The sequence below is a fragment of the Nycticebus coucang genome, chromosome 18 (assembly GCF_027406575.1).
Source record: "Nycticebus coucang isolate mNycCou1 chromosome 18, mNycCou1.pri, whole genome shotgun sequence".
Classification (NCBI taxonomy): domain Eukaryota; kingdom Metazoa; phylum Chordata; class Mammalia; order Primates; family Lorisidae; genus Nycticebus; species Nycticebus coucang.
In genome coordinates, this window is record NC_069797.1 from 79,752,897 (window position 1) to 79,767,350 (window position 14,454).

The window sequence follows — 14,454 nt, forward strand, 5'->3', positions numbered from 1 at the left end:
TACATGTAAAAGACTGAAACTGGACCCACACCTTTCCCCACTCACAAAAATTGATTCAAGATGGATAAAGGACTTAAACTTAAGCATGAAACAATAAAAATCCTCCAAGAAAGCATAGGAAAAACACTGGAAGATATTGGCCTGGGGAAAGACTTCATGAAGAAGACTGCCATGGCAATTGCAACAACAACAAAAATAAACAAATGGGACTTCATTAAACTGAAAAGCTTCTGTACAGCTAAGGACACAATAACCAAAGCAAAGAGACAACCTACACAATGGGAAAGGATATTTGCATATTTTCAATCAGACAAAAGCTTGATAACCAGGATCTATAGAGAACTCAAATTAATCCACATGAAAAAAGCCAACAACCCCTTATATCAATGGGCAAGAGACATGAATAGAACTTTCTCTAAAGACGACAGACGAATGGCTAACAGACACATGAAAAAATGTTCATCATCTCTATATATTAGAGAAATGCAAATCAAAACAACCCTGAGATATCATCTAACCCCAGTGAGAATGGCCCACATCACAAAATCTCAAAACTGCAGATGCTGGCGTGGATGTGGAGAGAAGGGAACACTTTTACACTGCTGGTGGGACTGCAAACTAGTACAACCTTTCTGGAAGGAAGTATGGAGAAACCTCAAAGCACTCAACCTAGACCTCCCATTCGATCCTGCAATCCCATTACTGGGCATCTACCCAGAAGGAAAAAAATCCTTTTATCATAAGGACACTTGTACTAGACTGTTTATTGCAGCTCAATTTACCATTGCCAAAATGTGGAAACAGCCTAAATGCCCACCAACCCAGGAATGGATTAACAAGCTGTGGTATATGTATACCATGGAATACTATTCAGCTATTAAAAAAAATGGAGACTTTACATCCTTCGTATTAACTTGGATGGAAGTGGAAGACATTATTCTTAGTAAAGCATCACAAGAATGGAGAAGCATGAATCCTATGTACTCAATCTTGATATGAGGACAATTAATGACAATTAAGTTTATGGGGGGGGAAGCAGAAAGAGGGATGGAGGGAGGAGGGTGAGGCCTTAGTTGTGTCACACTTTATGGTGGCAAGACATGATTGCAAGAGGGACTTTACCTAACAATTGCAATCAGTGTAACTGGCTTATTGTACCCTCAATGAATCCCCAACAATAAAAAAAAAAAAAAAATGGTGTCTCACCAAATGTCCAATCTGTGTCTTCCCACATATTTACCTCTTTTCTGAAATGCCTGTGCACATATTTTTGCCATTTTTTCTATTATGATACCCTTTTGTATTTATAAGTAGGTACTTATAAATTTTACATATTATATGTTAAGTTTACATACATTATATCCATTATAAATTTGTATTTGTAAGTAGTTACTTATAAAAACTCTGGAAACTGGCCAGAGGTGAGGTGGCATACATCTGTAATCCTAGTACTTTGGGAGGCCAAAGTAGGAGGATCACTTGAGGCCAGGAGTTTGAGACCACCTGGGCAAGATAGCAAGACCTTAAAAAATATAAATAAAAACCTTAGCTGGGGTGTGGTGGCACATGCCGGTAGTTCCAGCTACTCAGGAAAGAGTTGGAGGCTGCAGCAAGCTATCATCAGGCCACCGTACTCCAACCTGGGTGACAGAGCAAGATTGTCTTTTAAAAACAAACAAAATTTCAGCCAGGCACAGTGGCTCATGCCTATAATCCCAGCACTCTGGGGCTGAGGCAGGTGAACAGTTTGAGCTCAAGAGTTCGAAACCAGCCTGAGTAAGAGGGAGACCCTCATCTCTACTAAGAACAGAAAAATTAACCAGGCATAGTGGCCACCTGCAATCTCTACTTAGGAGGCTGAGGCAGGAGGATTGCTTGATCCCAGGACTTTGAGGTTGCTGTGAGCTAAGCTAACACCAGGGCACTCTAGCCTGGGGGACAAAGTGAGACTCTTTATCTGGGGCAGTGGGGATGGAACTGGGGGGACCGGGAAGCAAATCACTGTTTTATGTGAGGAAAATATCTTCTTTTCATTTAATGGCATGTTTTAAATTTTCTTTTGGAGTTTCTTAATGAAAAGAGATGCCTAGTTTTTGTTTTTTTGTTTTTTTTTTGTAGAGACAGAGTCTCACTTTATGGCCCTCGGTAGAGTGCCATGGCATCACACAGCTCACAGCAACCTCCAACTCCTGGGCTTAAGAGATTCTCTTGCCTCAGCCTCCCGAGTAGCTGGGACTACAGGCGCCCGCCACAACGCCCAGCTATTTTTTGGTTGCAGTTCGGCCGAAGCTGGGTTTGAACCCACCACCCTCGGTATATGGGGCCGGTGCCTTACTGACTGAGCCACAGGCGCCACCCGAGATGCCTAGTTTTAATGAAGATAAATTTACCATACTTTCAATTCATGAGTAATGCTCCCAGTGTCTTACATTAAAAAATCATTTCTGGCTTGGCACCTGTAGCTCAAGTGGCTAAGGTGCCAGCCATACACACCAGAGCTGGCCGGGCCCACCAAACAACAGCTGCAACCAAAAAAATAGCCAGGCGTTGTGGTGGGTGCCTGTAGTCCCAGCTACTTGGGAGGCTGAGGCAAGAGAATCGCTAAGCCCAGGAGTTGGAGGTTGCTGTGAGCTGTGACGCTACAGCACTCTACCCAGGGCGACATGGTAAGACTCTGTCTCAAAAAAAAAAAAAAAAAACTTTCTGACCCCCAAGTCAGAAAAAGACGCTATTTTCTTTTAAAAAAAGTTACTTCTACTTCCAACAAAGGAGTAATAGGACCAAATTTACCCTCATAACCTGAAATAACTAAGGAAACAAAACAAAACATAAAATAAGAAAAGGGAGTTTCTAAGACATTGGATATCTGGCAACAACACCCCTGATGCCCCAAAGACAAGAAGCACCAGGTAAAGATCCCAACTGCCCCAGTTCGTCACAAGCATTAACTAACACAAAAGCAGGAACTGTAACTTAACAGTTACAGCATCAGTGTAACTTAACTTCATCCCAGAACAAAAGCTGAGCAAGAATCTGAGAAGACGAAAACATCTAGCACATAAGAGGATAAAATTCTCAGTATCTGGCATCCAAACATTACCAGGACAGCTGAAATTCCATGTTGACAAAGTTAAACAAAGGGCTGGGAGATATAGAAAGACCTAAATTTAACATGTAGAGATGAAAACGTCAAGTGGGATCAACAGACCCAACATTGCAGAAGACTCACAAACTTGATGGCAAAGCAATAGAAACTATTGAACGGCAAACAGAAAAGCAAACAAGAGCATTGGCAAGTGGTGAGGCATCAAGCTACCTCATCTCAATGTAACTGGAGGCCCTAAAGGAAAGATGGGGGTAGGAGACTATACAGAAGAAACAGCCAGATAAAAACAAACCCACAGGTCCAAGAAGCTCAACCAACCCCAAGCATAAGAACCACGAAGGAAAGGTCCTGACGTAACCACTCTGTGCACACATCACGCTGTCTCCAGCAGACTTGCACCACTAGTGTAGAAAGAAGTCCTCAGGTAGCAGGAAATGATGCCCGATGAAGTCTGGACCTAAGCGCAGTAATTAATGCACTAGAAATAACAGCAATTTTTAGTTGCCAGCTTTCTGTGGAGCTCTCCATTTGTGCACACACATATAATACAGGTTGAGTTGTCCTTACACAAGATGTTTAGGGCCAGTTTCAGATTTTGGAATATTTGCATTACATATTTATCAACTGGTCATCTCTAATCCAAAAATCCCAATCCAAAATGCTCTAATGAGCACTTCCTTTGAGTGTCATTTCCTCTACTCAAAGTTTCAAATCTTGAAGCATTCTCAATTTTGGATATTCAACCTGTATTATGGATTCATGAATTCTTTTCTCTATCTATATTGTCTCTATACATATAGCATTACAGATTCATGAATTCTCTCTCCCCACACCAATGTATTATAATTCATTCCTGTCACTACTCATTTCAAAATCTGGCCAACAGACACTCCTAAGCTCACTCTTGTACCCACCTGAACATGTGTGCTGGTTTAGGACACCTCTTTCCTTTCTGCCATGTGTTCCAGATTCAACTTCTTTCTTCTGCCCCAGTCCTGGCATGTGCCACTTCTTCAAGCAGTCTGAGCCCCCGCCCTCCTTTTTCAGAAACAGTCTCATTCTGTCACCCTGGTGGGCTGTGATCATAGCTCACAGCAACCTCAAATGCTTGGGCTCAGCAATCCTCATGCTTCAGCTTCCTGAATAGTTAGGACTACAGGTGCACACTGGCTAATTTTTCTGTTTTTAGCAGAGGCAGGGACTCACTCCTGCACAGGTTGGTCTTGAATTCCTGAGCTCAAGCAATCCACCTGTCTCAGCCTCCCAGATTGCTGGGATTACAGGTGTGAGTCGTTGTGCTGACCTCCTCTTAATGAGGAATGATACTTAAATTGAGTCAAGTATGCTCAGGGCTTTGGGCTGTTACTAATTTGAAGCCCTTTTTGTGGCTACAGCTAAACATTTAATTACAAAAGCCTTAAGTTTTGGCATTTGCACCCTGTTTTTCAGGAGTGTCTTAACTACTCTTGGCCCTGTACTCTGTGAATTTTAAAGTCACCTTATTATATTAAGAAATACCCTGCGGAATTTTTTTTTTTTTTTTTAAGACAGTCTCACTTTATTGCTCAGTAGAGTGCTATGGCATCACAGCTCACAGCAATCTCCAACTCCTGGGCTTAGGTGATTCTCTCGCCTCAGCCTCCCGAGTAGCTGGGACTACAGGTAGCCCACCAAATGCCCGGCTAGGCTATTTTGTTTGCAGTTTGGCAGTGGCCGGGTTCAAAACAGCCACCCTCGGTACATGGGGCTGGCGCTCTACCCACTGGAATTTTGCTGAATTTTGACTGGAATTTCATTAAATATTAAGAACAACTTTGAGTCTTCTTTTCCAAGAACACATAATGTCCTCTAGTCAGGTTTTAAAATTTTCTATATACAGATCTTGACTGTATTAAGATTTATTTCTAGATACTGTCTAGGTTTCTTTTCTGCTACCTACTATGAACAGTATTTAAAAAATTACATTTTGTTAATTGTTTATTTACATAACGAATAGTGATTTTATATTTTGATCTTAAGCTAACTAGCTAAACTCTCTAATTTGTTCTGGGTTTCCCATGTAGAGTATTATGTAGTATCTCATCTGCCATTAACAGTTTTATTTCTACCATTTTCATCCTTTTTCTTTAGACCACTCCACCCACCATCTTCTGTGCTGGCTGAGGTATCTAATGCCATACTGAGAAGAAACGGTGACAGTGAGGCTGAAGAGGGTGTAGATTAAATAGGACACTGACAATACAGGCAAAAATATCTATCTGTACAACCACCTGGGAAAAAATCTACATGTATCTGTAGAGAACCCGGCATTGTCTTGCAGACTTGGATATCTGCACACCCCATGAGGTGGTCATCCCGCCTGAGGGGGCAGATGCTGGCTTGTGTGTACTAGGAATACTGGGGCAAAGGTGTTCATAGTAGCACTGTCCCTAAGAGCAAAATGTCAGAAACAATCCAGGGCCCCTCAATCATGACAGACTATTAAACAGCAATGAAAATTAGCTGCATCAACGGGTAAGAATTTCAGGAATATGCTGGGTCAGAAAAAGTTACAGAATGCATAGTGTGTTTGTATTACACATTATTAAAAAAATTTTGTACATTCATAAGACACTCACTGGCAGGGACTGAAGATCCACTTATAACTAATTGATAGTGTGTCCATGGAGGCAACTTTCTTTTCAGTGGGAAATAAAATAGTACATGAAAAGCAGTGTTCCCACACTCTGGTTGACAGATGCAAAACTTTCTTCGTAGTATGCTTTATCCTAAGCAGTCAACAAACTAGCTGGTGATGAAGCCTCAGAAACTGGTACCCCAACTTAGGGCATTTTTGACATATTAAACTGCAGAACCCTAGGGATCTCTACGACTCCCCTCTATTCCCACCATCTCTCAGGAGACATAGATAAAGCTGTTCTCAGGAAGTAATCAGCTTCAAAGTCATCCATGAGAGTGCACCCACTGATTTTAAGGGTGAAGAGCTGCTGGCTACAGATCTGACAAATTGCTACTCTCAGACACGGAAAAACCAGGAATCCAAAGGAACAAGTAAGGACAACAGCTTAGAAAACAGACCTGTGTGCTGCCTGTGCTCGTATGTCCCAGGTATGCCAGGGACCATCATGGTGGGGAATGGGTCACCCTAGTACGTGTAGTTATTTCTGACACTTGATACTTTTTCCCTCATGAAGGCCAAAGACACCTAAACCTTTGCTTGGGGATGAAAATCTAGGGGACTGGGCCAATAGTGGCAAATGCTCTCCATTTTTTTTTTTTTTTTTTGGTGGAGACAAGAGTCTCACTGTGCCGCCCTGGGGTAGAGTGCCGTGGCGAAACACGGCTCACAGCAATCTCTAACTCTTGGGCTTACGTGATTCTCTTGCCTCAGCCTCCCGAGCAGCTGGGACTACAGGCGCCCGCCACAACGCCCGGCTATTTTTTTTTTTTGTTGTTGTTGTTGCAGTTTGGCCGGGGCTGGGTTTGAACCCACTTCCCTCTGCATATGGGGCCGGCGCCCTCCATTGAGCCACAGGCGCCGCCCAATGCTCTCCATTTTGATTTGCAAAAAGTTTCTCTATAAATGTGAGACTGAGCATTGATGCAAATAAACATTTTCATGTTTTCAGCAATTCAACATTAAAATGATTACAAATACAACTGTCAGAGTTTCTAGACAATGTTGTTTTTTAGATGTTGAAAAACATGAATTTCTTGTGGGATGACAGAGAAACAAAACCTTAAACATAGGCAAGCAAGGACCAGAGATTTGGGGGTGGGTAGAGCATGGGCTAGGGGAGTGTGTTCCCTCTTAGAGTGTGGTGACTTTGACACTGACACCTTACACTTTGTGTGTATTTTCCGCCACTGTAAAACATTTCGTAATAAAAAGATTATGGTAGGCAGTTGCCCACCCTCAGCTGCAGAAACTTCACTCCTTGGCCTGGATTCTATGCAAAGACCTCATTCTCCTGCCCCAAACCACACCAGCCACAGAAGGCTGACCAGAAGTAGCTGTGAGCTGAGTGAGTTTTCTCTGCTGAGAGTCATCAGGAAAAGTGGTCTGGAGCTACTTCTGAGAGGACTGGAAAAACAGTCCCTAGGTTTGCTTGGCAGGCCACTCAGTTCTGATAAAAATTTGACATCTATCAAAAGTCATTCACCAATACAGCTAATTTTAGTTTATTTCTGCGCTTGCTGGGTTTTAATCTATTGTCCAAATCAGACTTTAGAAAGATGGAAACATCTAGGGCACATTCCTGACAGCTGAAGGCCATGGATCAAGCCCTCACTCCTTTGAGAGAGAACAGATGCCATGCATATTCTAGTCCAGGGGTAGAAGGCTCGAGTTCAAGTCTGTATTCTTTGGGATATCTGAGCATTCTCTGCTTCAGTTTCCTCATTTGTAACATGAGGCTGAAGACCCCAGCACCTACCACACAGGACTGCTGTAGGCATTGACTAACAAAGTTTTCCGGTTTAATCCTGTCTTACAACAAGCTACAGAGACTAGAACACGCCACTCAGCTTTGTGTGCTGTTCCTCAATGCAGCTTGATCAATCAAACATAAGCAGGTCAGAATTCAGCACCAGTACTTGGTTCTCTGGTGAAGGAAGAAAAACCACAATCAGAGGTGCTTGCTGTTCCTTTCAGAGACAACAAAACCACTCACATCCATCTACAGGAGACACTGCGAAAGCCCAATAAGACGTCTCTGGGCAAAGTGGGTCCTGGAAGCTGAGACCCTGTTCGGTCTCAGAATGAATTAAAAAAACACTACCAAAATTATGTACTCTTGCCTCAGGCAACCCTCGGCTCAAAGGTCCCAATGCTTAGAGTTTTCTGGGTCCTCAGCACCTGCAGGCTTTACTCAATCCCCAAAGGCCAAATCTTGCATCATCTTGTTCTCTACTTGTCAAAACCTTAAAAGCTATGTAAGACAGTCCCTAATGCCCATTAGAAGCCTATTCCCTACAGAGGGCCACCAGAGGGCAGTCCCTCATGACCAAGTCTTTGCTGACATTCTCTTGGGACAATGGAGTAATTTTCATCCCTGTGGCCTCCTCTGGTCACCTGAAGCCCACAATGGATACCTCTCTCTGTAAAGGGTCCCACAGAACCCTTTGAGCTGCTGTGGGATGTATCTGCTACCAGACACTCATGTTACATAAACCTGGAAATATTGGCTTCTATAATAGACAAATTTAATTGCTTTTGTTGAGAAAAGATGTCAAAAGGTCAAATCAACAGTCCTCTCCTGCAGAAAAAAGCTAATAAAGGAAATGAAGACACACCTTCCTTTGGCAGAGTGCTGAGAGGCACTCCCCCTTCCACCTTCCAACCACAGAAATACCAAGGAGGCTAGAAGGGGCCCCCCAGAAAAGAGGCACCGTCTCTCTTCAGATGCAAAGCCCTATTCCCAAAAAGGGCTCCCGCATACAGGCAGACTTTGCTGGGGAAACACACCCTTCATGGTGCTGAAATCCCCACATAAAACTCCCTCTTGCCCCATCAAACTATCCAGAGAATCCTAAAATTTAGACTCTGAGACAGGAAGGAAATGCTCTGATTAGTCATCAGGCCCACAGTCTGACAAAGGTACCTAAGGCCCGGGCTGAGGTCTCACAGAACTGTAACAGTGATGGGGCTAGGAGAAGTCACAGTGGTCACCAAATTAAAAAGCCTTGTTTTATTCATGAATAAACTTTAAGAGTTTGAAGGATTTTCCAAAACTGCTAAAAATAAGTACGTGACTGAGCAGAGGCCATACACAGGGGCCAACATCAAGAAGGCCCTGAGTATGACCTGCATACCATGGGGCAGCCACGGCTGACCACTGAGGGGCATGTGCAGCCATCAGGAGTATGTTTATTCTAAAATTCACACAAAATCTTGATTTCAAAATCACTCACCTAGTATGAAGCTAAGGAAGGTAGCATTTAAGCAAAAGTGTAAGATTATGTTTCTTCTGGTTGAGTGAGGACCCTTTGTAACTGAGTCTCTGACCAAGCCACATGACTTGGTCAAGGGTATGAACAAATATCTTCCTCCCTTTTCCCCCAAATAAAGCAGAGGTTGTGATCCATTATACACTCTCTTTCATCAAACAGAACCTTGGTTTTCTTTTCTTTTTTTTGAGACAGAGCCTCAAGCTGTCGCCCTGGGTAGAGTGCCGTGGCATCACAGCTCACAGCAACCTCCAACTCCTGGGCTTAAGTGATCCTCTTGCCTCAGCCTCCCAAGTAGAGGCGCCCACCACAATGCCCAGCCATTTTTTGGTTGTAGTTGTCATTGCTGTTTGGCAGGCCCGGGCTGGATTCGAATCCGCCAGCTCTGGTGTATGTGGCTGTGCCTTAGCGGCTTGAGCTACAGGCGCCGAACCTTGGTTTTCTTTTTTAATAGGTGAAGAACATACCTCCTCCCTGCATCATTTTGTAGATTTTGCTCTCGATGTGAAGCTGAGGATGTTTGGTTTTGACACATTCAAGCTTGATGGCAACTTCTTCTGCTGCAGCAATGTCCGTACCTTGACAAAGAAAGCAAGCCACAAAGATAAATTACCTGCTGTCACCTATGCCAGTATTACAACATGCCAGAGAAAAGCACTATTCCAATTTTCCAAGAAAAACTAGATGATGGATAATCTCTACTTTCTAACACTAACACAGTATCACTGGTTGGCAAATCTCTTGTGGGAAATTATCTTTATTTTTACTTCACAAAAGGAAGCATTATTAGAAGTGTATAGAATGTCTACTTAGGATTCTACCACCCTCTTCCACATACCCCACTCTGTTAGTCACCAGGCTCCCTCTGAGACCACCTTTCTGGTCTATACCCTCCCACCAGCCCTGTCCCGTGGCTCTTGCACTCACCCGCCTGCGCATACCACAGCAGAGTTTCTGGATGACTCTGTGTCCCTATGCCACACTACTTCAACCAGCCCTTGACAGTGTGCCTAAGCCTCCCTCTTGGAGGGTTTTTACCAAACAGCCACAGCCTCAGTCCACCCAGGCCTGGCATTGTGTTGTACATACCTTAACAGGCAGTTCTCACATGGTTTCAGTCCCCACACACACACAGGCCTGTGTCAACCCATCACAGACCTGGCGAAAACCCTCAACAAGACCATGGGATGCCCTTCTCCCTTCCTGAGGACAGAACTGTTTTTGTCTTCAAAACCCCAACTATGGGCGGCTCCTGTGGCTCAGTGGGTTAGGGTGCTGGCCCTATGCCAAGGGTGGCGGGTTTGAACCCGGCCCTGTCCAAACTGCAAATAAAAAAATAGCCGGGTATTGTGGCAGGTGTCTGTAGTCCCAGCTACTCAGGAGGCTGAGGCAGAAGAATCTCCTAAGCCCAAGAGTAGAGGTTGCTGTGAGCTCTGATGCCATAGCACTCTACTGGGGGTGACAAAAGTGAGACTACCTCAAAAAAACAAACAAAAAATACCCAACTACACCATTTGTGCAAAATACACTGGGCACACACCTCCTGTCAGTCTGGTGCTAAAGCTGATGACACAGGTGTAATACTGTGAGGATCAGCCTATGAGCTTGGAAGCAAAATTAGTTATCTAGACATGTCCTATCTCTCTGCTTTATTCCAATAAGAAACTACACATCTGGGTGGTGCCTGTAGCTCAAGCGGCTAGGGCGCCAGCCACATACACCAGAGCTGGCGGGTTCGAATCTGGCCAGGGCCTGCCAAACAACAATGACTACAACCAAAAAAATAGCCAGGCGTTGTGGCGAGTGCCTGTAGTCCCAGCTACTTGGGAGGCTGAGGCAAGAGATCGCTTAAACCCAGGATTTTGAGGTTGCTGTGAGCTGTGACACCACAGCACTCTACCCAGGGTGATAGCTTGAGGCTCTGTCTCAAAAAAGAAAAAAAAAAAAAAAAAAAAAGAAACCACAAATCTGACAACCACCACCCCTCTAAGGACATGGACACACACATGCTTCTGAGTTTGAACCTGGCCCAAGGCTGTTCAAGACCTTCCCCCTTTGGCTCGATGCCCATAGCTCAGAGAGTAAGGCGCTGGCCACAAACACCAAGGCTGGCGGGTTTGAGCCCAGCCCGGGCCTGCTAAAACAATGACAACTGCAACCAAAAAACGGCTGGGTGTTGTGGCAGGTGCCTGTAGTCCCAGCTACTTGGGAGGCTGAGGCAAGAGAATCATTTAAACCCAAGAGTTTGAGGTTGCTGTGAGCTGTGACGCCACAGCACTCTACTGAGGACGACACATAGTGAGATTGTCTCAAAAACAAAACAAAAAAAAAAAAAACCTTCCCCTCTGCTTACTGCATGAGGTTTGACTGGAAGGCAACAGAAAGTCTCAGACAGCACATACCTAGCTTTCTTCTACCCTCACAGGTTTCTTCTTAGCATAAAACACCTTTTTTTTTTTTTTGTAGAAACAGAGTCTCACTGTACCGCCCTCAGGTAGAGTGCCGTGGCATCACACGGCTCACAGCAACCTCCAACTCTTGGGCTTAGGCGATTCTCTTGCCTCAGCCTCCCGAGCAGCTGGGACTACAGGCGCGCGCCACAACTCCTGGCTATTTTTCTGTTGCAGTTTGGCCGGGGCTGGGTCCGAACCCACCACCCTTGGCATATGGGGCCGGCACCCTACTCACTGAGCCACAGGCGTTTAATCCTTTTTGGTAGTGTGGCTATTTGCATGGAGGAATTAACAGAGGTTCCAGCAGCCCAGGCAGAACCCTAGGAGAGTTCCTTCCCTGGGAGACTGTGCTGGACAAAGCAACCTTTCTAGTCCTGGGTGACTCAGTTTCTCTCATCAACTGAGATCAGTGAGGAAGCCTGCCATCTACTTCGTCAGGGAGTTGTGGAGTTGAGCAGGTTAGTGGTTATACAATACCCTTGAGATTCCCAGATGGAAGGCAGACGAAGGTCGGTGAGGACTGGAGCAATCATGCCCAAGGAACACCCAAGAACCAGAGAAAACAGTCACCTTTGGTCTGCTCAGATGCCTGCATGAGATGCTTCCAGCAAGTCTGGACCCAAAGTGACTACCAATGCTACAGCTCCGTGGGAGCCACCAGCATCTGACCACCGTCAGTGACCATTTTAGATTCAAAAACCTCATTTGCCATTCAACAAAGACTCTGGGGCATTCAAAAGAAAGGTAATACATTTTGTTCTTCCTGCCTATAGTTGGAACAATCTACCCAATTATAAGAGCAATGACTTCATAATAAAATGCAGTGTGCAAATGAAAAATGAACTCTGAGTTCCTTTAAGGACCTGGACTCTGAACCAGCTGGGAGGGACAGTGACTCATCTCACGTAGTTACATCAGCGACTCCCTGTGCCCCAAAGCTGGGGCAGCACAACCTCTGGTGACAGCACCAGTACCTCACCAACTGGAAGATCTAGTGACAGGACGGCAGGGGACCACAGAGCCTGCTAGACTGACATTTCCCAGAGGCAGAGAACACCACTAACTCTACTTTTCTGTGGGTGATACAGTTGTAGTCTTGGAGAAAAGGACTGCGGCCAACTCTGGGACAAGGTATGGATCATATCTTATCATGGAGCCAAGACCCTGTGTGATGCCAGGAATATTGTGTAATTTTACAAAAGTTCTGGTAGCAATGGATAGGAAATTACACAACCAGGTTCCTTACCACAGGTTAAGTCTGAGAAGCACCCCCAGAAAAAGCAGTACTTAAAGATGCCACCGAGCTATGGGTTCCAGGTTCAGAACAAGTCAAAAGCATGCACATGTTGAGGCAGATGTCTGTTTATACTAAACATGTTCTATCATTTGAGTGTCCTCTAGTCTTTTGTGCAGCTCAACAACCCTGGTCTGATGTGTGACAGTTCATTCCCTCTCCAGGCACACATGTTAGTCTATGTTTAGACACAGGTTAATGTTTGTCCTAAGAAAACAAAATTATGCCCCAGAAGTTGAGCAGACAAAAGGAGATAGTAAATTAAGTGAACCTAACTCAGAGCATGACCCTGTCCTGGGACAGGAAAGTAATTCTGAACGACCCACTTGGATGCTGGTAATTCCTACTGAAGACTGTCTTATCAACAGAAAAATAGGAAGGCACTTTGAACAGAAGGGCAAAGGCCATCTCCCAGGACAACTGTTAGCAAGGCAGCACGAAGCAGTATCATGAGTTCTCATCACCAATGCTTGAGTCAAACACCAATTCCAAGGTAAACAAAAGCCACAGCCCTGATCACTGCAGGGAGACAACTTTGGAAGCTGCAGCCAAGAACAGGGACCATTCTCTCATGGCCAGCCAGGATTCTGGGGCCCTCCTATGTCCCAGATACCCTGTAGGGTGTCTTCAAGAGAAATCAAAGTCAGTAAGGGGAAAAAACCTTCAAAATCAGCAATGAAGCAGAGTTACTAAGGGTTAGCTCCCCGAAGACACTGGTGCACATTATTAAGTCAGCCGGCACATCCACTCAGGTAGCATGCAAGCACCGAGGCCCCAACAAGCTGGGTATGATGGGGTCAAGTGTGAATGTTAACAACTACAAGAAAACCTCCATCCTACCAATCATGTCTCTGGATTCTACCTTGTGCCTCCAGAAGACAAAACAGACAAGAGGCCACAGCAGCTTGGCTCATTCTCTCTCCACACTGGTGAGCACACCACCAGGCAGCCTGGCCCTGCACAGCCTTCCTTTACTCAAACACCCTTATCACACCGGGGTGGAAACACACGCTCCATGTTAATGAGACTGACTGTTTTCAAATGTTATGAAGGTTCTAAGTGGTATGTTGCCAGCAAAAGTGAAAGGACTTCAGCTTCCACGACCTCCAGAGCGGTGCACACCACAAGGCAGCACAGGACCAAGGCTGCTCCTACCCTGCCCACCAGGGTAGGACCAAGACTCTCATCAGGCTTTCCACAAGGAGGGACACCTCCCTGTCTGCCCTCCTGAGGGCCTTTCCAATCCAGAATCATAGACTGAAGGTTGAGAATGACTTTTCTGGTCCCACAGTTGCCTACCTTCTGAAGCCTGTGCAATTAAGAAACAGTCCCAACGTTCTGCAATAGCCAAAGGGACTATGAAGATGAGAGTGTGAACCTGGCTGGCAGAGCATGCAGCCCTGCCCTCTGGCAGGCCAACAGTGGGCCTCCTCTGCCCTCCAGGCACTATCAAACTGAAGGCCAGCCTGCCCCCTTTCACTCTTAATCACCTGAAAGCACATAAAGTCCCAAGTGGAAATCCAAAACCCCAAAGGCTAGGCTCAAAACAAGGTGACTGCTACATGGACAAGAGGATAGTAATGCCAGTGACGACAACAGGAATGGTTTTTATTACATTCATACTAGAATACCCATGACACAGATAAGATGAG

At 45.0% G+C, this 14,454-nt stretch overlaps 1 protein-coding gene across 3 annotated transcripts in view; it reads right to left on the reverse strand.

Annotated features, from left to right (window-relative positions):
• The window catches only part of CSNK1D (casein kinase 1 delta), a 38,830-nt gene that overhangs the window by 21,692 nt on the left and 2,684 nt on the right, over positions 1-14,454 (reverse strand). For all 3 annotated transcript variants that reach the window (XM_053568269.1, XM_053568270.1, XM_053568271.1), the window contains exon 2: positions 9,523-9,633. In XM_053568269.1, the coding sequence (XP_053424244.1) occupies positions 9,523-9,633 (111 nt within the window). The remainder of the gene's footprint in view (positions 1-9,522; positions 9,634-14,454) is intronic.